General features: G+C 42.1%; 1 protein-coding gene across 2 annotated transcripts; it reads right to left on the bottom strand.

Moving 5' to 3' along the window:
* Positions 1-676: 676 nt before the first annotated feature.
* LOC121586759 (CCN family member 4-like) lies at positions 677-26,984 on the bottom strand. 2 transcript variants are annotated; one of them, XM_045226423.1, is made up of 6 exons: positions 26,796-26,984; positions 25,577-25,754; positions 3,259-3,547; positions 2,605-2,859; positions 1,396-1,589; positions 677-1,086 (listed from the first exon to the last, which is right to left on the bottom strand). In XM_045226423.1, the coding sequence occupies exons 1-6, from the start codon at positions 26,897-26,899 to the stop codon at positions 781-783; spliced, it is 1,326 nt and encodes a 441-aa protein (XP_045082358.1). In that variant the 5' UTR covers positions 26,900-26,984; the 3' UTR covers positions 677-780. The 2 variants fall into 2 exon arrangements, with proteins under 2 accessions (XP_045082358.1, XP_041759656.1); XM_041903722.2 differs by lacking the exons at positions 25,577-25,754; positions 26,796-26,984 and adding an exon at positions 7,142-7,686.
* Positions 26,985-27,243: the final 259 nt, after the last annotated feature.

Raw genomic sequence — 27,243 nt, 5'->3', positions numbered from 1 at the left:
AATCTTTACATGAGTATGGACGAGATTTCGTGAAACTTGTTACTGTGAGTATAAAAAATACCTGTATAGCAAACTTTTAAAAATCATTTAGTATTGAATAAATTCAAACTAAAATATTTCACACAGTTGGTTTACTTGTAGCTAAGTCAATACGCTCATTCCCATAGCAACCCTATACAGACCATAAAGACATCCTGAAAAAATCATCTGAAGTTTAAAACACTTAATTTTTTCTATAGGAAAAAAAAGCATAAGAAATATCCCCTTGTAAGAAAAATACTTTGGCCGGGATTCAAATCCAATGGATTCAATCCAATGTGAGATATAGAGCAGCACACAATAACAGACTTTTAAAGGTAATTTACGCTTGAGCTGACAATCGGAGCATTTACCATGAATGCCATCTCCGCGAATGCAGTGAAAGTGCATTCAAATGGCGGACTGTCTGCTGTATGTTCTGCACTATAACGCGCCTTGGATTGAATACCAGCCTTTATGTATACAAACATATATAACAACGTTTCTGAAGTTCTGACAAAACAAAAACGGTTGAGGAAGGGAAAATAAAATAAAAATGTAGGCAGATGGAAGTTTAGGGCTCTAATCCGTAAATTTAAAGGCAATGTTCCCATGTTAGCAGAGACTGCATTCACGGTCAACGCTGCATATGTCGGCTCAATCAGAAATTACCTTTACATTTCTATCGCGGAATCTGTAACGCTTCAGCGATACAGATTGAATAGAGCCCTTAATAAGCTTAAGGCTTATTATTGAAATGTCTCAGTTCACGACCTCAGGGTAGCCATAGTAATTCTCCAGCTCGGCGAATATGTTGTTGGGGTTCCTGCAACTGAGGTTACAGAAGCAGGCGTTGATCCACATGACCTGCCAGGTGAACACGGCCCCGTTGGGACACACAAACTCCACGTAGATGGTCTTGGACTTGTAGGGAATGCAGCAGCGATGGTCCGTGGCCATGCAGACACCACAGTATTTAGGCCGGTAAGGCTGCTTACTGACACAGCCTGAGATGGTGAAGTTTTTTGGCTGCTCTTCTCTGTAGATGTTCAGACACTTCTTCCCTGGCTGAGAGAGATAAGAGAAAGAGGACGAGTTGAATGATTGAATCAATGCTATTGATAGTTTCTTTGTAATGTTCCTATAATCTTGGGAATGTTGTATTTGTCAATGTGAACTCTTCAATATAGATATCATGAACAAACATTTGACCTCTATGCAATGCATGCGTATGCATGTGTCCACGTGTGCGTGCATATTTGGGAGTGTACGTGTGTCTGTGTCCACGTGTGAGTGCATATTTGAGAGCGCATGTGTGTCTGTGTCCACGTGTGCATGCATATTTGAGGGTGCATGTGAGTCTGTGCACGTCAGTACCTTGATGTGCTTGGTGATGTCCACTTCACAGGGCCGTATGTTGCAGAGGCGGGACTCTTTCACCATCTCACACCTCTCGTTGGCGTTGGATACGCGCAGTGACACACCTCGACCACATGTCTTAGAACAGATACTCCATGAAGTGGTCTGGATCACACAGTTCCTGCTCTGGCCCTGAGCCTCAGCAGGAAGAGCTATTTTAACACAGACAGACAGAGAGACAGAGAGAGAGAGAGAGAGAGAGAGAGAGAGAGAGAGAGAGAGAGAGAGAGAGAGAGAGAGAGAGAGAGAGAGAGAGAGAGAGAGAGAGAGAGAGAGAGAGAGAGAGAGAGAGAGAGAGAGAGAAAATGAGAGAGACATAGATAAAATGACAGAGAGAGAGAGAGAGAATAATAACAATTGAATATGGGCAGTGATATAATTATTCATCAAAACTGGACCTAATAGCTTGTTGCCATGAGAAGTGCTTTTACCTTCAAGATTGATAGTTAAGTTGTGCAAGGGTGACAGGTCTCGTTGCTATTTTGTATTTTTAACCAAAACAAACATTCCCTAGTAAATCCAAGTTCTCTTTTGGCTTTGCACACTACTGGCCAGGATCGCTGAGTACTTGAACTACCCAAAAATAACACTGAGACACACAGAGCGGGAGAGAGAGAGAGCGTACAGGAAAAGGGCTTGGTCTTCCCTTACACAGCGCCACCTCTGGTCCTCCCTGGAGTAACAACCTAGTCCACCGCTGATATTGTTCCAAGAGCCCACACAACATACTGCTGCAACAGCAGTACTTCCTGTGAGCTACTCTCAAGTCCTTAAACTATTTTGCTTCACAATTCACAAAGTAATACCCAATATGCACCTGTGTTATTATAGTGTTTTAAGATTCTCAATACATACAATGTCAACTGTATCAGACTGCAGTGGATGCTGGTGACGGGAGGACAGCTCATAGTAATGACTGGAATGGGATGGTATCATACTGTTCCATTCATTCCATTCCAGCTATTAGTAAGAGCATGTCCTCTCATTTAAAGTGACACCAGCCACCATTGATGATTGATTTATTAAATTATTGATTGTTGAGAGCTCTTACAAAACACATCCCTATGTACATATTATGATACTTTCAAAGGGCATAATAAAACATGAACTTAACCTTGATTGATTGATTGATTGATTGATTGATTGATTGATGGATCTGTGTCCTACCCTCCACTGCATGTCTTGGAGCAGTCTTCCTCCCCTTCTTGGGCTCGTCACAGATCCACTGTTCACAGCAGCGTCCGGGGATCTTAACCCTCCTCGGGTTCTGGCACCACACCCGGGGAGGCTGGGAGTCTGTACACAGGGTCACGCACCCGATGGCCCCGTTCACACACAGGCACTGGTATTTACAGCTGGGCTTGAAGCTCTGCCCATTCCGGTAGATCACACCGTCATGCTCACAGCCCGTACCAACCATATCTGTCAAAGAAGGTCAGGACAGCAGTCTTACATCACAGAGAGACACACAGTGAATAAGGTAACGATGACAAGGTAATGTAGCAGCTTTTGTTTTTAGTGATGTCTGAACAAAAACGAACATGTCATGACATCGGGTAATATGATTTCCTTTGATAATTGTTACTTTGTCATTGCATTTCTCATTTTCTTCGAGGATTACACTTTACTAGATGTGCAATTAGTGTGCTGGGATACGATCATAGCAGTGTTACTGTGACTTATAACTGGTGTCTTAAGTCATTGTCTTACGTCAGATAGCGGGTCGATTCCGCCTACACTCGGTTGAGGGACAAGTGTGGCGTAGGAGTGACGCGATCTGATGTAAGACAACAGTCTTCAGTAGGTTAGATTGACACTTACAGGCACACACTCCTTTTTCGTACCTAGGCTTGTCCGAGCTGTAGTCACAGTACAGTCCCTTATGGTAGTCACAGGCGTCTGCCTCGTTGCACCCCTCCCCCGCCTGCCTGGCGCAGGCCTTGCAGCAGTCACAGCCGTCCATGAGCAGGCTCACCCCTGGGGGGCAGGAGGGGAGGACCGGGGGGCACTCACAGGGCCAGTGGCAGTACTGGGTCCGGTTGTACGGCTCTAGGTCTGTGGGTTCTGCTAGGGGCAGCATTGCAGTGGAATTCTGGGTCTGGGAGTAGGCCTAGATGTGAGGGACAGAGAGGAGTTAGTGTCATGCACTTTGATACACTGTACATAATACATATTTTAGTTTGGTACGGTCAAACGCTATGACCTTGGGTAACACAATAAACCATGTAGGTAGAGAACAGACATCCCTAAAGCATCAAATATGTATGTTTTCTGAGTAGGCTACCATAGCTGGGACAATTAAAAACACTTCTTAGCATTCGGTTGAAGCAGCAACAGTTACAGGGGAATAATAGTCTGTTACATAAGCAGTATTAATTCACCCCAAGGAACAAAGTCATAATTAGCTTCATGTCCTTAATATTTTCATTTCCAACCTGTCCTAACTAACTCCCTGACGTAATAGACCCAAATCCCCTACAGGGCTAGATAAGTGTTGCACCTCCTGAATGTGCTAAAAGGTCGGCGCATGTGACAAATAAAGTTTAATTTGATTATTTTTAGGGCTGTCAGATTGTACAATTTAGTCATTTAGCAGACGCTCTTATCCAGAGCAATTAGGGTTAAGTGCCTTGCTCAAGGGCACATCGGCAGATTTTTCACCTAGTCGGCTCGGGGATTAGAACCAGCGACCTTTCAATTACTGGCACAACGCTCTTAACCACCTGCTGCCAATAACAGAAAGGTTGAATTACAGGGTAATGGAGAGACAATTACGTTTGAGTCATTTAGGCAACGCGTTTACCCAGGGCAATTAGGATGAATTGGCTTGCTCAAAGACACACTTAGTCAGCTTGGGGATTCGAACCAGTGACCTCTCAGTCCCTGGCCCAACGCTCTTAACCGCTAGGCTATCTGCCATTCCCCAGGTCTTGAGTTAGTATTCCTGTCCCATGGCCAAGGCTACATTTGAAAAAATTATTTCATCAATATGACGCAGGTTAGTCTAAGTAATGTTTGATCCCTGTCTACATATTATTCTGCCCATTTATCATATTGTTTCATTGAAAATATAAAAGTATATTCTCAGCTGAAGTGACAAAACAATTCCAATAAAATGTGTCCAACATTTCACCTCATGAATATTGCCTGAACAAACTGTATATATTCATGCCAAGATCATAAACAGAACATTTTTAAAGCACTCATAAACAGATGTGCTGTCTGAACAAGCCACCAGGGAGAGTTTTACAACCAAACAAATGACGGTTGGTCTTGGATCCAGACTGTATAAGTCCCTTCAGAGGAAACTGGCCCGTCCGCTGGCTCAGACTGGCTACAAACATGATTCTTAGTCTAGGATCCAGACTGTATGAGCCCCTTCAGAGGAAACTGGCCCGTCCGCTGGCTCAGACTGGCTACGGGTGGAACAACACTGCTTAACAAACTTGTCTTGGAGATTCCCATACCGGTTACTGCAGGGTATAGTTCTCTATTAAACCTCTCTAATTAAATTTCAGCCTCAACATGTTTAATATCATAAAACCAAAGAGCTTCTAATCCAGGTAAATTATACACACACAATTAATCTCCAATTAATTAATTGTTAAAAAAAATACACCTTAATCATGTTATAGGTTGCTCATATTTGTTCTCCTAAGCTTGTTCTTGGCAGCCCATCCGTTTCCTTTAGGGTTTTCTAATAGAAATCTGTTAATAAATAGTAAATTGATGACGTGCATAAGGGGTTTAATACAGATCAATGAGGTTTAATCCTGGGTGTAGCAGAGTGCCAGTATCCAAGTAGTTCTGCTGCTGAAGCCTAGTCAGCTGTCATCAGGCTCAGTCAATTACACAACAACAACCTCAGAGAACACGGATACGTCCCAAATGGCACTCTGTTCCCTATATAGTGCGCTACTTTTGACCAGAGCAGTATGGGCTCTGGTCAAAAGTAGTGCACTATACAGGGAATAGGGTGCCATTTGGGACTCACGACAAAATGTCACTTTACGCCTCACAGTGCGTTCTGTGGGTGTTTCTCAAGGGGATGAAACCAACATGGACCACAACAACAACTGATCATGACATTAACAGTTTGTCTTCTTCATGTAGCTTTCCTTCTTTAATCTAAAAAGGAAGAAAAAGTAGCGAGAGTACTCAATAATGTCATAATATACATATACATATGGCATAACAGGAAGTTAAACTGGGTTTTCTGATGGGATGAGAAGATTTGTGCATGTCGGTTTACATTCCATGTTTAGGGACATTAATGCATAGTTGCATCATTCCTAACCCCCATCATATCTAGGCAGCTGAAATTGGAATTGAGATGAACGTGAATACCATGACATGTTCAGAGTTATAACCTTTTGACCCTTTGTGTGACCTTTGTTTGACCTTGTGACCTTAAACAGACATACAACATAAAATGCTGTAAAGTGCTGAGACTGAAAAAGTGATCAATCAATTGTCAATTATCTTGATTGACTTCTAATGTGACCTTGACATTCCTGTCATATTGGTCAGAACACACTGAGTGTTCTACTGGTTTGACCTCTAACTCCTGCCAAGCCTGGGTGAAATGACCAATGGTGAGTCACACATGCAGCATGCTGTCAGGTTGAGAAAGTGCAAGCTGAATGCATTTTGATGGAGTTTGAGTGATATAACATAAGTTTGAGCCCAGCGAATCAGAGACGGTGTGAGCAGTTTTAACTTTTGAAGTCTATTGAGTTTCTTTTAAATATTTCAGGAGGACAATAAAAAATAAATGTTAATAAACCTTGCTGTTTGTTGAGGCCATGCTAATTACAGTATTTTCCAAGAACTTGTGGAATCTAGAGTAAAATGCAAAACGTGACTCCACATAGCCACAGGGTGGCAGTAAAGTACAACGAAGAATGGGATGAAAAAAAGGAATGCCTGGTGATTTTAGTGGAAACGTTCTACAGAATGATCTTCTCTGATTCTGAAGCCTAAATGGTGACTAAGGAATTGCATATTGGTAGGCCAATCATTATTCAATATAGCTTTTTCATCGTTAGCGACTATGTTTATTTTCTAATTGGAAATTAGCAGTGGTGTAAAGTACTTCAGTAAAAATACTTTAAAGTACTACTTAAGTAGTTTGTTTTGCTGATCTGTACTTTACTATTTATATTTTTGATTACTTTTATTTTTACATCACTACATTCCTGACACTTTCTCTGACACCAAGAATTACTTGTTACATTTTGAGTGCTTAGCAGGACAGGAAAATTGTCCAATTCACAGTTATCAACAGAACATCCCTGGCTGTAAGTAAATAAAAAAACACATGAAATTGTGCCATCTGGTTTGCTTAATATAAGGAATTTGACATGATTTATACTTTTACTTTTGATACTTAAGTATATTTGAGCAATGGCATTTACCGTTTATACTTAAGTATATTTAAAACCAAATACTTTTAGACTTTTACTCAAGTAGTATTTTACCAGGTGACTTTCACTTTTACTTGAGTAATTTTATATCAAGGTATCTTTACTTCTACTCAAGTATGACAATTGAGTAAATTTTCCACCACTGGAAATTAGCACATTCAATGATTTAGGCCTAATAAATCATAAGAGTCGGGTCTGGTACTTCAGAAAGAAATATATTTGCTAAATAAGGTCCAAACCATGTGTTAATAAAACGTTTTATGATGACACTTTCTCACCTTTTGAATCCCAGCTGCTATAAGAATCCACATCAGGAGCCAGCTCATCACTGGTTAGGAATTTTAAATTCATTGAACCCAGAATTATTCCATTTCTAAAAACAAAATATTTTGCACTCCACAAGTCTCAGGCATTCTTCTAGTTGTCATCTCCTCCGCGAGGACCACTGTCTCGGACTGGGACTGGAGACGTTATTAAAGCGCGTGCTGCTGACGTCAGGTTTTAGGACGAGCCCCGCATTTTTCTAGCAGAGCACTCTGATTTTTTCCCCTCTCCTCCACTCTCACCCGCTGCTCCTCAGGCACGCTGCTCCTCAGGCACGAAAGCTTGTCATGAATGAGGTGGCTTGTCTATAAGGGACAGTTCGACATATTGGTGGGGGGGTTCCAAAATAGGGGAGGATTGTCAAACTTTTTTTTCTTTGGGGAGGGTTATGTGTTTTTTTATTGGGCATAGTTTACGTTCCCCTTTTGCAGGTTTTACTATATAATTTATTCCATCCAACCTACATTTCCTGTGCTTGTGCCTCCCTTATATCAAGGTGTCTAGGCACTTCGCTTATACACTATGCTTTTCCTTGTGCTAACTATAACACAGGTCAATGTAGTCTACCAGTCTAACTGCCCTCTATCCACCATTCATAGTGACAATAGTGGTAGGTGGATCGTTTGTCCAGATCTACAATATGCTAACTAGCAATCATACTACACATAAATTCATTCAAAGCCACACCAATTTTCATTATAAACGGAGAGGTCAGGTGCGTCATTGCTCATGAAAGAACAGTGAAGACATGAGACACACAGCTCAAAAAGCTCCCCTATTCATCTTGTTTAGGGACAATACAATTATTGCAATGAATAATTGCATTATTGTTTTCAAGTGAATCCAAAATTCTACTGCAGTGAAAATCTCATTTGATTAACAATAACAGTGATTTGAATATTTCATTCCATTCATTCCATTTGGACCAGCTGTGGGTCTACTCTCGAAGTTTACAGTCTGGCTGTATTTTAAGTTCTGATACTGAGAAGCGCTATTCTGTTGTGGATCATCATTCTCCCAAGTCGTCCTAAAATAATGTTGCCACATACCATAATGTTGAAGTGCCTGAAATTGGTATGCTTTGCTTACTGGTTGTGGTGCATTGGCACAGAAACCAGTTTGTGGAACATTATTTTTGAGTTGATTGTATGAGGGGGGAGGGTGTACAATTGTCTTTACAGAACAGGGACAAGTCGTGTGAAAATATTTTTTACGTTGGAGAGGGGAATGACACTTCAAGTTCGAACAGCCCCCAATTCTGTGACTAGGGAGGGATAGGCCTACATTCTCTAAAGAAGGGAGAAGTAGTTTATTATGTTTTCATTTGACCACCAAGGTGAGTTGAATTTCCCCTCAAAGTTAAGAATCTAACCTATAGGAATTCAATGAAACGTGTCAGGTTGAATACTTGTCTGGTTCACAGATGTTCAGTTCAGGAAGACAATGATGTCATCCACCATGTTCATCATGTCTTTATAACTCCTATTTTTAAATGTCTGGAATTAACGGGTTTTGATGTTAAATGACATTTTTTACATTGCCTTTGGTGTGGAAAATGTGTTAAGGAAACTGATTTATGTGAAAGTTGGTTATTTCTGAGACACAGAGTCACTTTAGGACAGACAGCTCACACTCTCCAACACAGGGAGTTCTCACTCCTGACCAATTGTGACTGTCTGCTGGTCTACACACTATGGAAAAACCTTGTTGTACTGAACCAAAGAAAGGCTTTGATTGGTGTATTATGGACATGTATAAAGCCAGAGAGAGCGAGAGAGCGAGAGAGCGAGAGAGAGCGAGAGAGAGAGAGAGAGAGAGAGAGAGAGAGCGAGAGAGAGAGAGAGAGAGAGAGAGAGAGAGAGAGAGAGAGAGAGAGAGAGAGAGAGAGAGAGAGAGAGAGAGAGAGAGAGAGAGAGAGAGAGCGAGAGAGAGAGAGAGAGAGAGAGAGAGAGAGAGAGAGAGAGAGAGAGAGAGAGAGAGAGAGAGAGAGAGAGAGAGAGAGAGAGAGAGAGAGAGAGAGAGAGAGAGAGAGAGAGAGAGAGAGAGAGAGAGAGAGAGAGAGAGAGAGAGAGAGAGAGAGAGAGAGAGAGAGAGAGAAGTCATGAGAGAGAGAGAGAGAGAGAGAGAGAGAGAGAGAGAGAGAGAGAGAGAGATAATAGTCATGGAGAAAGAGAAAGAGAAAGAGAAAGAGAAAGAATAGACCACAATGTCATGGAGCAATGTGTCACATGCCTGAAGCCCTATTATCATGATTTACCATCAGCATCCTAACCCCAGCACAGGACTGTCAGGCTCTGAGGGGATCTGAGAGGTGTTTCACACTTACCACGTCAACCTTACCCCTCATAGTACATTACCCCTCAGAGCACACACACACACACACACACACACACACACACACACACACACACACACACACACACACACACACACACACACACACACACACACACACACACACACACACACACACACACACACCTTACCCCTCAGAGCACACACACACACACACACACACACACACCTTACCCCTCAGAGCACACACACACACACACACACACACACACCTTACCCCTCAGAGCACACACATGCACACGCACACACATCTTGTCCTCTTCTCCGGCCCAGTAAACATTGTCACTATCCACTGCCAGAGGATAACACCAGGACTGAACACATTTCACCTAGTATACCGGTGATAAACCATTCATCATGCATCTGCTACTCATTTGACTTTTAACACAATAGTGGCATTCAGTGTGAAGCTGTGCATCATAAAAATGTCAATCAAAAACTGCACCTGCGTTATCAAACTGCATGTGGTGAAGAGATTCGGATGACTATGTAAACAATTGTCAGAGGACGGTGCTGGACCGTCTGACAGAAAAAGAAAAGGGGACAGTTAAATGAAAAAGCTTTAAATCAATATTAAAATCCAGGTATATCACATGACTGCGCAAAACACATGGCCCTAGTAATAACAGCCATGTTGACTACCACCTTGCTTTAAGTATAGGATGATGATTGTGCTATGCTTAAGCTCAATGAGTGTTGGCTGACCTATGCTTCAGCCCAATGAGAGTTGGCTGACCTATGCTTCAGCCCAATGAGAGTAGGCTGACCTATGCTTCAGCCCAATGAGAGTTGGCTGACCTATGCTTCAGCCCAATGAGAGTTGGCTGACCTATGCTTCAGCCCAATGAGAGTTGGGTGACCTATGCTTCAGCCCAATGAGAGTTGGCTGACCTATGCTTCAGCCAAATGAGAGTTGGCTGACCTATGCTTCAGCCCAATGAGAGTTGGCTGACCTATCCTTCAGCTCAATGAGAGTTGGCTGACCTATGCTTCAGCCCAATGAGAGTTGGCTGACCTAAGGTCATTTTCTTGTCATATACAGTTCCTAATGGTTAAAGTTATTCACAAAGAGTGCTGATCTAGGATCAGTTCCTCCATGTCCATGTATTCTTATTAAATGTGATCTAAAAGGCTAAACTGACCCTAAATCAGCACTCCAACTCTGAGACATTTGATTAATAAGGGACTGTTCTAAGGGACTAGCCTATCTCTACCATGGACCATTAAAGAAGGGTTTGATCTGATGGGTTGAGTGATGCAGAAACCAGTTTCATAAATGGCCTGACTGTAGAATCAGCCTGGCTGTCCATGTCTTAAAGTCCCTGTACTTTTGGTGTGCATCCCAAATGACACCCTATTCTCTATATAGTGCACTCCTTGTGACCAATGCCCTATGGGCCCTGGTCAAAAGTAGTGCGCTATAAAAAACTGAAAATCCCTTATTAGAGTTTCATAGCTCTTTTGTCCTGAGCTGAGAACGCCTTGAAATTCAACTCTGTTCTGGAAAGACTTTGGTTTCAAAGTCAAGTAGGATACATCATCATCCAGTGAGTGTACAGCAGCAAGACAACTCAAAAGAAAGGAAGAGGTCATATGAAAATTGTTCCTTGATAAAACATACAATACTTTTGTACAGTTGGATCCATGACAAGATCAATTCACCATATATATATATATAAAAAAAAAATTGAAAAGGGGTTATCCCACTGGCTATAAGGTGAGTGCACCAATTTGTAAGTCGCTCTGGATAAGAGCGTCTGCTAAATGACGTAAATGTAAAATGTAAATGTATATATATATACACAGGCCTACAGATGTAGAATATTAATCTGATCGTCCTAATGCAGGAGAGCTTTGCTGCAATGCAGGACATTTTTAACTTGTAGGGGCGGTTTCACGGACAGAGCTTAATTTAAATCAGGACTAAGCTAATTCTACTTAAATTAATCCCGATTAAAAAAATGGCTTTCTTAGACGTTGACTAACTTCAGATTAATTAGTTATAGACTAGGGAGTCCCAGACTAAGGTACAGTGCCTTGCAAAAGTATTCATCCCCCTTGGCGTTTTTCCTATTTTTTTGCATTACAACCTGTAATTTAAATTGATTTTTATTTGGCTTTCATGTAATGGACACACACAAAATAGTCCAAATTGGTGAAGTGAAAAAAATAACTTGTTTAAAAAAATTCTAAAAAATAAATAACGGAAAAGCGATGCGTATGTACAGTCGTGGTCAAAAGTTTTGAGAATGACACAAATACTAATTTTCACAAAGTCTGCTGCCTCAGTTTTGATGATGGCAATTTGCATATACTCCAGAATGTCATGAAGAGTGATCATATGAATTGCAATTAATTGCAAAGTCCCTCTTTGCCATGAAAATGAACTTAATCCCCCCAAAACATTTCCACTGCATTTCAGCTCTGCCACAAAAGGACCAGCTGCCATCATGGCAGTGATTCTCTCGTTAACACAGGTGAGATTGTTGACGAAGACAAGGCTGGAGATCACTCTGTCATGCTGATTGAGTTAGAATAACAGAGTGGAAGCTTTAAAAGGAGGGTGGTGCTTGAAATCATTGTTCTTCCTCTCTTAACCATGGTTACCTGCAAGGAAACACGTGCCGTCATCATTGCTTTGCACAAAAAGGGCTTCACAGGCAAGGATATTGCTGCTAGTAAGATTGCACCTAAATCAACCATTTATCGGATCATCAAGAACTTCAAGGAGAGAGGTTCAATTGTTGTGAAGAAGGCGTCAGGGCGCCCAAGAAAGTCCAGCAAGCGCCAGGACCGTCTCCTAAAGTTGATTCAGCTGCGGGATCGGGGCACCACCAGTGCAGAGCTTGCTCAGGAATGGCAGCAGGCAGGTGTGAGTGCATCTGCACGCACAGTGAGGCGAAGACTTTTGGAGGATGGCCTGGTGTCAAGAAGGGCAGCAAAGAAGCCACTTCTCTCCAGAAAAAACATCAGAGACAGACTGATATTCTGCAAAAGGTACAGGGATTGGACTGCTGGGGACTGGGGTAAAGTCATTTTCTCTGATGAATCCCCTTTCCGATTGTTTGGGGCATCCGGAAAACACCTTGTCCGGAGAAGACAAGGTGAGCGCTACCATCAGTCCTGTGTCATGCCAACAGTAAAGCATCCTGAGACCATTCATGTGTGGGGTTGCTTCTCAGCCAAGGGAGTGGGCTCACTCACAATTTTGCCTAAGAACACAGCCATGAATAAAGAATGGTACCAACACATCCTCCAAGAGCAACTTCTCCCAACCATCCAAGAACAGTTTGGTGACGACCTATGCCTTTTCCAGCATGATGGAGCACCTTGCCATAAGGCAAAAGTGATAACTAAGTGGCTCGGGGAACAAACCATCGACATTTTGGGTCCATGGCCAGGAAACTCCCCAGACCTTAATCCCATTGAGAACATGTGGTCGATCCTCAAGAGGCGGGTGGACAAACAAAAACCCACAAATTCTGACAAACTCCAAGCATTGATTATGCAAGAATGGGCTGCCATCAGTCAGGATGTGGCCCAGAAGTTAATTGACAGCATGCCAGGGCGGATTGCAGAGGTCTTGAAAAAGAAGGGTCAACACTGCAAATATTGACTCTTTGCATAAACTAAATGTAATTGTCAATAAAAGCCTTTGACACTTATGGAATGCTTGTAATTATACTTCAGTATACCATAGTAACAACTGACAAAAATATCTCATAACACTGAAGCAGTGAACTTTGTGAAGACCAATACTTGTGTCATTCTCAAAACGTTTGACCACGCCTGTATTCATCCCCTTTGCTATGAAGCCCCTAAATAAGATCTGGTGCAACCAATTACCTTCAGTCACATAATTAGTTAAATAAAGTCCACCTGTGTGCAATCTAAGTGTCACATGATCTGTCAGATGATCTCAGTATATATACACCTGTTCTGAAAGGCCCCAGAGTCTGCAACAACACTAAGCAAGGGGCACCACCAAGCAAGCGGCACCATGACGACCAAGGAGCTCTCCAAACAGGCCAGGGAGTTGTGGAGAAGTACAGATCAGGGTTGGGTTATAAAAGAATATCCGAAACTTTGAACATCCAACGGAACACCATTAAATCCATTATTTAAAAAAATTGAAAGAATATGGCACCACAACAAACCTGCCAAGAGAGGGCCGCCCACCAAAACTCACGTACCAGGCAAGGAGGGCATTAATCAGAGAGGCAACAACGAGACCAAAGATAACCTTGAAGGAGCTGCAAAGCTCCACAGCGGAGATTGGAGTATCTGTCCATAAGACCACTTTAAGCCGTACACTCCACAGAGCTGGGCTTTACAGAAGAGTAACCAGAAAAAAGCCATTGTTTAAAGAAAAGAATAAGCAAACACGTTTGGTGTTCGCCAAAAGGCATGTGGGAGACTCCCCAAACATATGGAAGAAGGTACTCAGGTCAGATGAGACTAAAATTGAGCTTTTTGGCCATCAAGGAAAACGCTATGTCTGGCGCAAACCCAACACCTCTCATCACCCCGAGAACACCATCCCCACAGTGAAGCATGATGGTGGCAGCATCATGCTGTGGGGATGTTTTTCATCGGCATGGACTGGGAAACTGGTCAGAATTGAAGGAATGATGGATGGCGCTAAATACAGGGAAATTCTTGAGGGAAACCTGTTTCAGTCTTCCAGAGATTTGAGACTGGGACGGAGGTTCACCTTCCAGCAGGACAATGACCCTAAGCATACTGCTAAAGCAACACTCGAGTGATTTAAGAGGAAACATTGAAATGTCTTGGAATGGCCTAGTCAAAGCCCAGACCTCAATCCAATTGAGAATCTGTGGTATGACTTAAAGATTGCTGTACACCAGCGGAAGCCATCCAACTTGAAGGAGCTGGAGCAGTTTTGCCTTGAAGAATGGGCAAAAATCCCAGTGGCTAGATGTGCCAAGCTTATAGAGACATACCCCAAGAGACTTGCAGCTGTAATTGCTGCAAAAGGTGGCTCTACAAAGTATTGACTTTGGGGAGGTGAATAGTTATGCACGCTCAAGTTCTGTTTTTTTGTTTCACAAGAAAAACTATTTTGCATCTTCAAAGTGGTAGGCATGTTGTGTAAATCAAATGATACAAACCCCCCAAAAATCAATTTTAATTCCAGGTTGTAAGGCAACAAAATAGGGAAAATGCCAAGGGGGGTGAATACTTTCGCAAGCCACTGTAAGTAAGGACTAACCAGTAATCTTTGTGAAGCCTGATTAGATTAACGATGTGCACATGGTGCTGACCTGAGGATGCTTAAAAACCAGGGATGGGACACTAATAAATAAGCATTGTGTGGAATTGGAGCAAGTCACCTAAACCAAACAATGGACGGAGGTAAAAAAAAAAAAAACGCTCAAAGAATTTGACTTAAAAAAAACAACCTTGAAGCGAATTGTGTCAAACCACCCAATTATCGAGAACAAACAGCATGATTCATTAACAGAAAACAAGAAAAAGAATGCCTGGAATACCATCTGTAATGAATTCAACTCAAACTAAAAGCTCATCAAAAGGAGGCTACAACAACTTCAGGTAAGATACTGTATTTATTGTTGGCCCACTTCAACAAAATCACTGTCACTTTGAAATGTTAGTTTTCTTGTGTAACACAACACAGTGGGGCATAAACGTAACACAACACAGTGGGGCCTAAATGTATTTGTGTGACAGAAATGTAACACAAACAATATCATACATAATTACTAATATAATTTCTATATTGTCTTGCCTTCCTAAGGTCCTGTGGAAAAACACAACAATCAACTTAAAGAAGACAAAATGCTGTTGCTCGTAGGGAATGTTTCAAGATTTGTGACGGACCCCCAGTAAGACCAGAGATAGATGAATTGTTGACCGGGATCATTGATAGCCAGCAACCCCTGGAAGGTACAGTGGGGAAAAAAAGTATTTAGTCAGCCACCAATTGTGCAAGTTCTCCCACTTAAAAAGATGGGAGAGGCCTGTATTTTCCATCATAGGTACACGTCAACTATGACAGACAAAATGAGATTTTTTTTCTCCAGAAAATCACATTGTAGGATTTTAAATGAATTTATTTGCAAATTATGGTGGAAAATAAGTATTTGGTCAATAACAAAAGTTTCTCAATACTTTGTTATATACCCTTTGTTGGCAATTACACAGGTCAAATGTTTTCTGTAAGTCTTCACAAGGTTTTCACACACTGTTGCTGGTATTTTGGTCCATTCCTCCATGCAGATCTCCTCTAGAGCAGTGATGTTTTGGGGCTGTCGCTACAACACAGACTTTCAACTCCCTCCAAAGATTTTCTATGGGGTTGAGATCTGGAGACTGGCTAGGCCACTCCAGGACCTTGAAATGCTTCTTACGAAGCCACTACTTCGTTGCCGGGCGGTGTGTTTGGGATCATTGTCATGCTGAAAGACCCAGCCACATTTCATCTTCAATGCCCTTGCTGATGGAAGGAGGTTTTCACTCAAAATCTCACGATACATGGCCCCATTCATTCTTTCCTTTACACGGATCAGTCGTCCTGGTCCCTTTGCAGAAAAACAGCCCCAAAGCATGATGTTTCCACCCCCATGCTTCACAGTAGGTATGGTGTTCTTTGGATGCAACTCAGCATTCTTTGTCCTCCAAACACGACGAGTTGAGTTTTTACCAAAAAGTTATATTTTGGTTTCATCTGACCATATGACATTCTCCCAATCCTCTTCTGGATCATCCAAATGCACTCTAGCAAACTTCAGACGGGCCTGGACATGTACTGGCTTAAGCAGGGGGACACGTCTGGCACTTCAGGATTTGAGTCCCTGGCGGCGTAGTCTGTTACTGATGGTAGGCTTTGTTACTTTGGTCCCAGCTCTCTGCAGGTCATTCACTAGGTCCCCCCGTGTGGTTCTGGGATTTTTGCTCACCGTTCTTGTGATCATTTTGACCCCACAGGGTGAGATCTTGCGTGGAGCCCCAGATCGAGGGAGATTATCAGTGGTCTTGTATGTCTTCCATTTCCTAATAATTGCTCCCACAGTTGATTTCTTCAAACCAAGCTGCTTACCTATTGCAGATTCAGTTTTCCCAGCCTGGTGCAGGTCTACAATTTTGTTTCTGGTGTCCTTTGACAGCTCTTTGGTCTTGGCCATAGTGGAGTTTGGAGTGTGACTGTTTGAGGTTGTGAACTTTGTCTTTTATACTGATAACAAGTTCAAACAGGTGCCATTAATACAGGTAATGAGTATAGGACAGAGGAGCCTCTTAAAGAAGAAGTTACAGGTCTGTGAGAGCCAGAAATCTTGCTTGTTTGTAGGTGACCAAATACTTATTTTCCACCATAATTTGCAAATAAATTCATTAAAAATCCTACAATGTGATTTACTGGATTTTTTTTTCTCATTTTGTCTGTCATAGTTGACGTGTACCTATGATGAAAATTACAGGCCTCTCTCATCTTTTTAAGTGGGAGAACTTGCACAATTGGTGGCTGACTAAATACTTTTTTTCCCCACTGTACATGTATTTTTGTCCTTGAAACATGACAATGAAATACTGTAAATTCCCATTCATTCCTATGGAGGAGTATCATAATGGCGGACGGTGAGCTGTATAAGGCCATAAACAAACAGGAAAACGCTCATCCAGAAGTGGCGCTCCTAGTGGCCGGGGACTTTAATGCAGGGAAACTTAAATCCGTTTTACCTCATTTCTACCAGCATGTTAAATCTGCAACCAGAGGGAAAAAAACTCCAGACTACCTTTACTCCACACACAGAGACGTGTACAAAGCTCTCCCTCGCCCTCCATTTGGCAAATCTGACCATAACTCTATCCTCCTGATTCCTGCTTATAAGCAAAAACTAAAGCAGGAAGCACCAGTGACTCGTCAATAAAGAAGTGGTCAGATGACGCAGATGCTAAACTACAGGACTGTTTTGCTAGCACAGACTGGAATATGTTCCTGGATTCTTCCGATGACATTGAGGAGTACACCACATCAGTCACTGGCTTCATGAATAAGTGCATCGATGACGTTGTCCCCACAGTGACCGTACGTACATACCCCAACCAGAAGCCATGGATTACAGGCAACATCCGCACTGAGCTAAAGGGTAGAGCTGCCGCTTTCAATGAGTGGGACTCTAACCCGGACGCTTATAAGAAATCCCGCATTTCCCTCAGACGAACCATCAAACAGGCAAAGCGTCAATACAGGACTAAGATTGAATCGTACTATACTGGCTCCGACACTCGTCAGATGTGGCAGGGCATGCAAACTCTTACAGACTACAAAGGGAAGCACAGCCGCAAGCTGCCAAGTGACACAAGCCTACCAGACGAGCTAAATTACTTCTATGCTTGCTTCGAGGCAAGCAACACTGAAGCATGCATGAGCGCATCAGCTGTTCCGGACGACTGTGTGCTCACGCTCTCCGTAGCCGGTGTGAGTAAGACCTTTAAACAGGTCAACATTCACAAGACCGCAGGGCCAGACGGATTACCAGGACGTGTACTCCGAGCATGCGTTGACCAGCTGGCAAGTGTCTTCACTGACATTTTCAACCTGTCCCTGACTGAGTCTGTAACACCAACATGTTTCAAGCAGACCACCATAGTCCTTGGGCCCAAGAACAATAAGGTAACCTGCCTAAATGACTTCCGACCCGTAGCACTCACGTCTGTAGCCATGAAGTGCTTTGAAAGGCTGGTCATGGCTCACATCAACACCATTATCCCAGAAACCCTAGACCCACTCCAATTTGCATACCACCCCAACAGATCCACAGATGATGCAATCTCTATTGCATTCCACACTGCCCTTTCCCACCTGGACAAAAGGAACACCTACGTGAGAATGCTATTCATTGACTACAGCTCAGCATTCAACATCATAGTGCCCTCAAAGTTGATCACTAAGCTAAGGACCGTGGGACTAAACACCTCCCTCTGCAACTGGATCCTGGACTTCCTGACGGGCCGCCCCCAGGTGGTAAGGGTAGGTAACAACACATCTGCCACGCTGATCCTCAACACGGGGGCCCCTCAGGGGTGTGGGCTCAGTCTCCTCCTGTACTCCCTGTTCACCGATGACTGCATGGCCAGTCATGACTCCAACACCATCATTAAGTTTGCCGATGACACAACAGTGGTAGGCCTGATCACCGAGCAACGATGAGACAGCCTATAGGGATGAGGTCAGAGACCTGCCGTGTGGTGCCAGGATAACACCCTCTCCCTCAACGTGATCAAGACAAAGGAGATGATTGTGGACTACAGGAAAAGAGGACCGAGCACGCCCCCCATTCTCATCGACAGGGCTGTAGTGAAGCAGGTTGAGAGCTTCAAGTTCCTTGGTGTCCACATCACCAACAAACTATCATGGTCCAAACACACTAAGACAGTCGTGAAGAGGGCATGACAAAGCCTATACCCCCTCAGGAGACTGAAAAGATTTGGCATGGGGTACCGGAGCGCCAAGTCTAGGTCCAAAAGGCTTCTTAACAGCTTCTACCCCCATGCCATAAGACTCCTGAACAGCTAATCATGGCTACCTGGACTATTTGCATTGTCCCCCCACACCCCCGCTTTTACACTGCTGCTACTCTCTGTTTATTATCTATGTATAGTCACTTTATCTCTACCTACATGTACATATTACCTCAATTACCTCGACTAACCTGTGCCCTCGCACATTGACTCTGTATCGCTACCCCCTGTATATATAGCCTCCCTACTGTAAATAAAAATAATAATAAATAATAATACTGTTAAATGCATTGTTGGTTATGCTGCATGTCCCAGCTACGCTTCAGCTTCATCTCACAGACGGATGACCTGCCATTCTCCTGTAGAGTTCTCTGATACAGAGCAGAATTCATGGTTCCTTCTATTAAGGCAAGTCGTCCAGGTCCTGAGGCAGCAAAGCATCCCGAAACCATCACACTACCACCACCATGCTTTACCGTTGGTGTGAGGTTCTTACTGTGGAATGCAGTGTTTGGTATTCTCCAGACATAATGGAACCCATCTCATCCAATAAGTAGACTCAAGTTTGTCAAAAAGAACCTGGATGATCATCAAGACTCTTGGAAGAATGTTCTATGGACAGATGAGTCAAAAGTATAACTCTGGATGACATATTCTGTGTGAAAGCCAGGCCAGTAATGTAGCACTTATTGTCTGAGGTTGACCCAGAACATCGGTGAAGAAGGGTCTGACTGCAGACTGTAGAATGTGGACTGCGTAACACACACTGCAGCCATTTAGATAAACAACGTTGATATTGCCATTCATGTCTCAATGTGTTGTTGAATGGAAAGTCCTGACACGTTGCACAAACATTTGCGAGCCACAGTCTTGCCAAAAACAACAGTTGTTTTATTTAAAAGTCTCAGAGTATCGGCTCTGTGCCCTGGCACTGGGACCAAAGCAACCGACTCAGAACCTCTATCTAAACATGTGGAAACACACACACAAATAGGTTGCACGCACACACACACACAAACACACACACACACACACACACACACACACACACACACACACACACACACACACACACACACACACACACACACACACACACACACACACACACACACACACACACACAGCTAAAGATCCAGCAGTCACAGCACTCTGTCTTGATAGGGTAATAAGGGCAGTTGTCATATATTAAAGCTAGCAAATTATTCCTAACTTTTTCATTTCAAACACTTTAAAGAGTTATACTTTTCTCTCTAAATCAGTAGTTTAATATTTCCATTCAATATATAAGTTTTCCTCAGTAGATTACTTCCATTCGGGAGATCACTCACTACTCCCTCTGATAATCCAAAATGGTTCATGAGGAATTCTGTGTCAACAATCTACACAAAGTATTCTGTAATGTCAAAGTGGAAGAAAAGTTCAAAAAAAGATTTGATTAAAGCCCCCATGCAGTCGTTTTATTAAAGCCCCCATGCAGTCGTTTTATTAAAGCCCCCATGCAGTCGTTTTATTAAAGCCCCCATGCAGTCGTTTTATTAAAGCCCCCATGCAGTCGTTTTATTAAAGCCCCCATGCAGTCGTTTTATTAAAGCCCCCATGCAGTCGTTTTATTAAAGCCCCCATGCAGTCGTTTTATTAAAGCCCCCATGCAGTCGTTTTATTAAAGCCCCCATGCAGTCGTTTTAATTCAATGTTTATATCATCACTCTATGTCTAATAAATCATTGTGTGTTTATTTCATGAAAATATCTTTTATTTCCATGAGCCTCCTTTTGCCATCTAATAATAATATGCCATTTAGCAGACACTTTTATCCAAAGCGACTTACAGTCATGCGTGCATCATATTTTTTTTTTGTGTATGGGTGGTCCCGGGGATCGAACCCACTACCTTGGCGTTACAAGCACCGTGCTCTACCAGCTGAGCTACAGAGGACCACACATCTAAACGCTCATATGGGTGCGTTGATACAAATCTAATATATTGACATACACAGCTCTGATTGGCGGATAGGATCGTCTAGACTCTAGAGCCTATCCAGCTTACCCCCTCAAAGTAGGAGGATACATATGCAAATAAAAGATAACTGCTCATTGGTCAGAATAATCAGATCAGATTGTGATGTCATGCTGTGGGCCAAAAACTCCATCCCACCTGAACAGACTGAAATGCCAAATCTTTTTATTTATTTTTTAAGCTCATACACTAAAAGGGCATTATCATAATTTTCACAATTCCAGAGTGTTATTTGAACCTCAAAGTGTGAAAAAAATAAATCATGTTTTTGACTGCACTGCACTTTTAATGAAAAATACAACTCTAATATATCTTGATACGGTAATAATTCACCCCCTTAGTCAATACATGTTAGAATCACCTTTGGCAGCGATTACAGCTGTGAATCTTTTTGGGTATGTCTCTAAGAGCTTTGCACACCTGGATTATGCAATATTTGCACATTATTCTTAAAAAAAAATATTCAAGCTCTGTCAAGATGTTTGTTGATCATTGGTAGACAGCTATTTTCAGGTCTTGCCATAGATCTTCAAACAGATTAAAGTCTAAACTGTAACTAGGCCACTAGGGAACATTCACTGTCATCTTGGTGAGCAGCTCCAGTGTAGATTTAGTCTCCCTGTTTCTGGTGGTTTTCCTATAGGATTTTGCCTGTGCTGAGCTCCATTCTGTTTCTTTTTATCCTGAAAAACTCTCCAGTCCTTGCCGATGACAAGCATACCCATAACATGATGTAGCCACCACCATGCTTGAAAATATGAAGAGTGGTACTCAGTGATGTGTTGTGTTGTGTTGGATTTGCTCCAAACATAACACCTTGTATTCAGGACAAAATTGTTTCGCCACATTTTTCACAGTTTTACTTTAGTGCCTTGTTGCAAACAGGATGCATGCTTCAGAATATTTTTATAATGTACAGGCTTCAATCTTTTCACTCTGTTGTTATGGTTAGTATTATGGAGTAACTACAATGTTGCTGATCCATCCTCAGTTTTCCCCTAAAATCACCTCATGATGAAATCCCTGAGCTGTTTCCTGCAACTGAATTAGGAAGGACGCCTGTATCTTTTTAGTGACTGGGTGTATTGATACATCATCCAAAGCCTAATTAGTAACTTCACCATGATCAAAGGGATATTCAGTGTCTGCTTTTTTTTTTTTTTTACCATTTACCAAATCGGTGCTCTTCTTTGCCAGACATTGGAAAACCTCCCTGGTCCTTTTGGTTGAAATTGTGCTTGAAATTCACTACTCGACTGAGGGACCTTACAGATAATTGTTTTGAGCCTATGCTAAGATGCTTTGAAAAATAAAACCCAATAGGCAAAAAAAAGCCCTATTCACCCTGGTCAAAAGTAGTGCACTACATAGGGAAAAGGGTGCAATTTGGGACACAGACAAATTATCCTGGCTAGATCATGGGATGCTTGCTGCTTGACGTTTTGACACATGATTCGAGAGGATCTAGATTTGGAACGAGGCAAGCTGTGATTTGGAACCGCTTCACTGTTGACATAAAAAGTATGGCTGCCATCATTTCTCTCTGTCCTCTGCAATGCTGAGCTCATTTACTAACCAAAGCTCAGTGTCAGATTTAACCTCTTCATCAGATACATGTATGTCAAATTACACTGGCACTGACAAGTGGATAAATAACGCTCCTTGTCTTGATAACACTTTGTTTGAATTTCAGGGCGCATTTTGGGATCTGACTGACTTTTGGATCAAAAACTGGGCACCAACTTCAGTTTGAGTCCTGTCCAGTTCCTCCCTGCAATATAAACTCCAACCAGCCTTGTTCTTTCTCTGTTGTGTTGAATGCCTGGCTCAGACATGTATCACAGACGCTGGCGCTGAGCCAGAGTGTTTGCAGTGTGGGAAATTCACATGTGCACCACAATGCCTATTCCACCCATGCTCTACCAAGGTTTTCCAGCACACAGATTTGACCTACTACATTAGTTATGTTGGTCTATTGTACTTCAAACAATGTGTATTCAGGTTGCTGAGGATTCAAACTATCTCAAACAGCCTAATTCATACTCTTAGAGGAGGTGCTCCCAAGTATTGGATTCTTCACACACCACATTATCCCATTCCACTACTTTTTCAAGCTCTTTTTAAATGATATGAAAACAAGCTTTGCTTTTATACTTACAATACAGTGGGGGAAAAAAGTATTTAGTCAGCCACCAATTGTGCAAGTTCTCCCACTTAAAAAGATGAGAGAGGCCTGTAATTTTCATCATAGGCACACGTCAACTATGACAGACAAAATGAGAAAATAAAATCCAGAAAATCACATTGTAGGATTTTTAATGAATTTATTTGCAAATTATGGTGGAAAATAAGTATTTGGTCAATAACAAAAGTTTCTCAATACTTTGTTATATACCCTTTGTTGGCAATTACACAGGTCAAACGTTTTCTGTAAGTCTTCACAAGGTTTTCACACACTGTTGCTGGTATTTTGGCCCATTCCTCCATGCAGATCTCCTCTAGAGCAGTGATGTTTTGGGGCTGTCGCTGGGTAACACAGACTTTCAACTCCCTCCAAAGATTTTATATGGGGTTGAGATCTGGAGACTGGCTAGGCCACTCCAGGACCTTGAAATGCTTCTTACGAAGCCACTCCTTTGTTGCCCGGGCGGTGTGTTTTGGATCATTGTCATGCTGAAAGACCCAGCCACGTTTCATCTTCAATGCCCTTGCTGATGGAAGGAGGTTTTCACTCAAAATCTCACGATACATGGCCCCATTCATTCTTTCCTTTACACGGATCAGTCGTCCTGGTCCCTTTGCAGAAAAACAGCCCCAAAGCATGATGTTTCCACCCCCATGCTTCACAGTAGGTATGGTGTTCTTTGGATGCAACTCAGCATTCTTTGTCCTCCAAACACGACAAGTTGAGTTTTTACCAAAAAGTTATATTTTGGTTTCATCTGACCATATGACATTCTCCCAATCCTCTTCTGGATCATCCAAATGCACTCTAGCAAACTTCAGACGGGCCTGGACATGTACTGGCTTAAGCAGGGGGACACGTCTGGCACTGCAGGATTTGAGTCCCTGGCGGCGTAGTGTGTTACTGATGGTAGGCTTTGTTACTTTGGTCCCAGCTCTCTGCAGGTCATTCACTAGGTCCCCCCGTGTGGTTCTTGGATTTTTGCTCACCGTTCTTGTGATCATTTTGACCCCACAGGGTGAGATCTTGCGTGGAGCCCCAGATCGAGGGAGATTATCAGTGGTCTTGTATGTCTTCCATTTCCTAATAATTGCTCCCACAGTTGATTTCTTCAAACCAAGCTGCTTACCTATTGCAGATTCAGTCTTCCCAGCCTGGTGCAGGTCTACAATTTTGTTTCTGGTGTCCTTTGACAGCTCTTTGGTCTTGGCCATAGTGGAGTTTGGAGTGTGACTGTTTGAGGTTGTGGACAGGTGTCTTTTATACTGATAACAAGTTCAAACAGGTGCCATTAATACAGGTAACGAGTGGAGGACAGAGGAGCCTCTTAAAGAAGAAGTTACAGGTCTGTGAGAGCCAGAAATCTTGCTTGTTTGTAGGTGACCAAATACTTATTTTCCACCATAATTTGCAAATAAATTCATTAAAAATCCTACAATGTGATTTTCTGGATTTTTTTCCCTCAATTTGTCTGTCATAGTTGACGTGTACCTATGATGAAAATTACAGGCCTCTCATCTTTTTAAGTGGGAGAACTTGCACAATTGGTGGCTGACTAAATACTTTTTTCCCCCCACTGTACCATCATGCTTGATTGAGCGAGCTGTTCTGTCTTGTAGTAATGTGGTGCCTGCCTGTATTTCATTAAACCTATTTATTTAGCAATACATGTCATTGAGAAAATACATTTTTTATAACATCTTTTTTTGGTCAGTAGGTGCCCAACATAACAACAGGTGGTGGTGTGTTGGACACAGTAAATCATTTATAGAGGTCTATAGACCCTGTCTGCATTCCTGATTTCTGTAACCGTTAGCTTACCTGTGCAATATTGACATAAGCGCAGAAACACTTGTTTTGCAAACATGGTTTTATTATTTGCTGTGCTGATCAATGGACAGTTCATTACCTGTCAAATGAATATGTAGCTTAAAGTTATGTGTGTATTTGTATTTCTTTTAGCAATAAAGATGATGATGCTACAATAATACACATTTACAATAGGCCTATATCTAAAAAGACATACAGCCTAATGAGATATACTGATTATACCAAACATTAAGAACACCTTCCTAATATTGTTGCACCCCTGGTGGAACCAACCTGATCGCCTCGTTCACCTTTCTATTTCACTTCAGATATCATACAATGTGAAGTGAAATAGAATGGTGAACACAGCGGTCAGGCCAGTTCCACAAGGCTAGGTTATGCCCTGGACATTATATGCATCTAAGAAGTAGAAAATAAGCAACAAATAATGTCAGTTTACATAAATTATGTTTCACAATTGGGTTATAAAATGTATCAAAGTAATGAAGTGGGTTACCTTCTGTATTTGTAAAAATGATGAGCCTGTGAAAGCTGTTGCCGCTGACAGGTGAAGGTTGCTGGCCGGATACTTGCCAACATGTGGCTGACTGTTCCATTCATAGGAATGTTCACAGCAAGGACATGTCTGCATGATGCTGATGAGGACCCCCTTGCTGGTCTTCTCTATGTTGCATGTGTAGCCGGCGCGGTCTGCTCGTTGCCGACTACTGCGTTGTGTTCCGGTGCACTGAAGACAACACACTGGCGTACTTGAAGGCACTTTATTGTGTACAACTCTCTCAATCTGTTCAACATCAAAGAGAGAAAATGTTCAAAACTCTACCCTCGACCAGAATCCGCCTTTCCCAGCCGAGTACAATGCAGACTCAGTATAATCACATTCAAAAATACAAGGAATAAAATACAACATCATTGGAAAATAAACATTGCATCTGGTGTATATCTTATGTATGTGTCATATTCATGTTATCTCTGCCAAAAACTCTGAGCTTTTAGCCTTTACATAATACTGTGCAACATGACATAAACCATCTTTCAAATAGGTAGTACATACAGTAATATGCACGAAGCAACATGTAATCCTTCACATTTGAGCTTTTCAGTGCCATTAAACACTAATCAATACATGAAAACATTTTAAATGAACACATATTTTTAACCTGATATAGGGAATACATACCTGTTCAACATCAAAGAGAGAAAATGTTCAAAACTCTACCCCTCGACCAGAATCCGCCTAACATAAAAAGAACAACGTGGGCTTCGTCACAAGAGGATAGAATGATGATTGCTAACTTACAGCTAAACAGAACACGAGGTTAGCTAAGTTAGCAATTTCTCAACTCTCAAAAATGGCTAAATTCACGACACAGCTTGATTAAATGTACGTACACTCATCATATAATATACATACAAGTTACTATGTGCACTGAAACGTTTTAGTTTTAACAGGTATATCAAGTTTATATCACGCCGAAGTGAACACATACCTTTCCCAGCCGAGTACAATGCAGACTGAGAAAAGCATGACATCCCTCCGCATATAACCAAACCAACACTAGAGGGCGCACTTACACAACTAACTCTCCCAATATCTGTAGACTACACGAAATGCTGAACAATACAATATTTTGGTGAAATCAACTCACAAAATAAAATAAAAAATAGAAAATGAACGGTTGCAAAAATCTGTAATTCTTTGACCTGTTACACATGTTTGGCTGAAAACTGGTATACTCACCACCACTGCACTGGGGACCAACGAACTCCAACCACCTATTACGCATGATAGGGTCCTTCGGCAGGGCATGCAAACCATAGTTGGTCAATCCTATAGGGCTTTTCAGTCTCAAACGGCCGTGATCCTTTGAACGCGTTGGGGGCGATGAAACAACGGAGCCCCATTCAATGAAGGGAAGCGAAGTGGGTGGAGAGGCGATTTGCACATGGAGCTTGGCAAAAGGGGGCATGATTTGTTGACATAATTGTAATCCAAACCCAACCTCATTTAGTCGTTGTGACGCATTGAGGTTCTATTTACACTTTGTAGTCAAGTTTGACACTAGAATAAATGTTTCTGACTCATATCGATGCCACATACGCTGTTTTCAAAGGGATTAGGTGGTTTTTAGGGGCAGTCACTCTTTAAAGGTGCATTATACA

The sequence above is a fragment of the Coregonus clupeaformis genome, chromosome 17, assembly GCF_020615455.1.
Source record: "Coregonus clupeaformis isolate EN_2021a chromosome 17, ASM2061545v1, whole genome shotgun sequence".
Taxonomy (NCBI): domain Eukaryota; kingdom Metazoa; phylum Chordata; class Actinopteri; order Salmoniformes; family Salmonidae; genus Coregonus; species Coregonus clupeaformis.
The sequence above is the reverse complement of the archived record's forward strand: the minus strand, read 5'-3'. Positions and strand labels throughout refer to the sequence as shown.

What these genes read in the sequence shown, in the direction of transcription:
- LOC121586759 (XM_045226423.1), bottom strand. Translation starts at nt 26,899, where the DNA reads ATGGTTTGCATGCCCTGCCGAAGGACCCTATCATGCGTAATAGGTGGT. An exon ending in ATACCAGTTTTCAGCCAAAC is followed by an intron (nt 25,755 to 26,795) that starts ATGTGTAACAGG and finishes CGCCGGCTACAC; the next exon opens with ATGCAACATAGAGAAGACCA. An exon ending in ACATCACCAAGCACATCAAG is followed by an intron (nt 1,087 to 1,395) that starts GTACTGACGTGC and finishes TATCTCTCTCAG; the next exon opens with CCAGGGAAGAAGTGTCTGAA.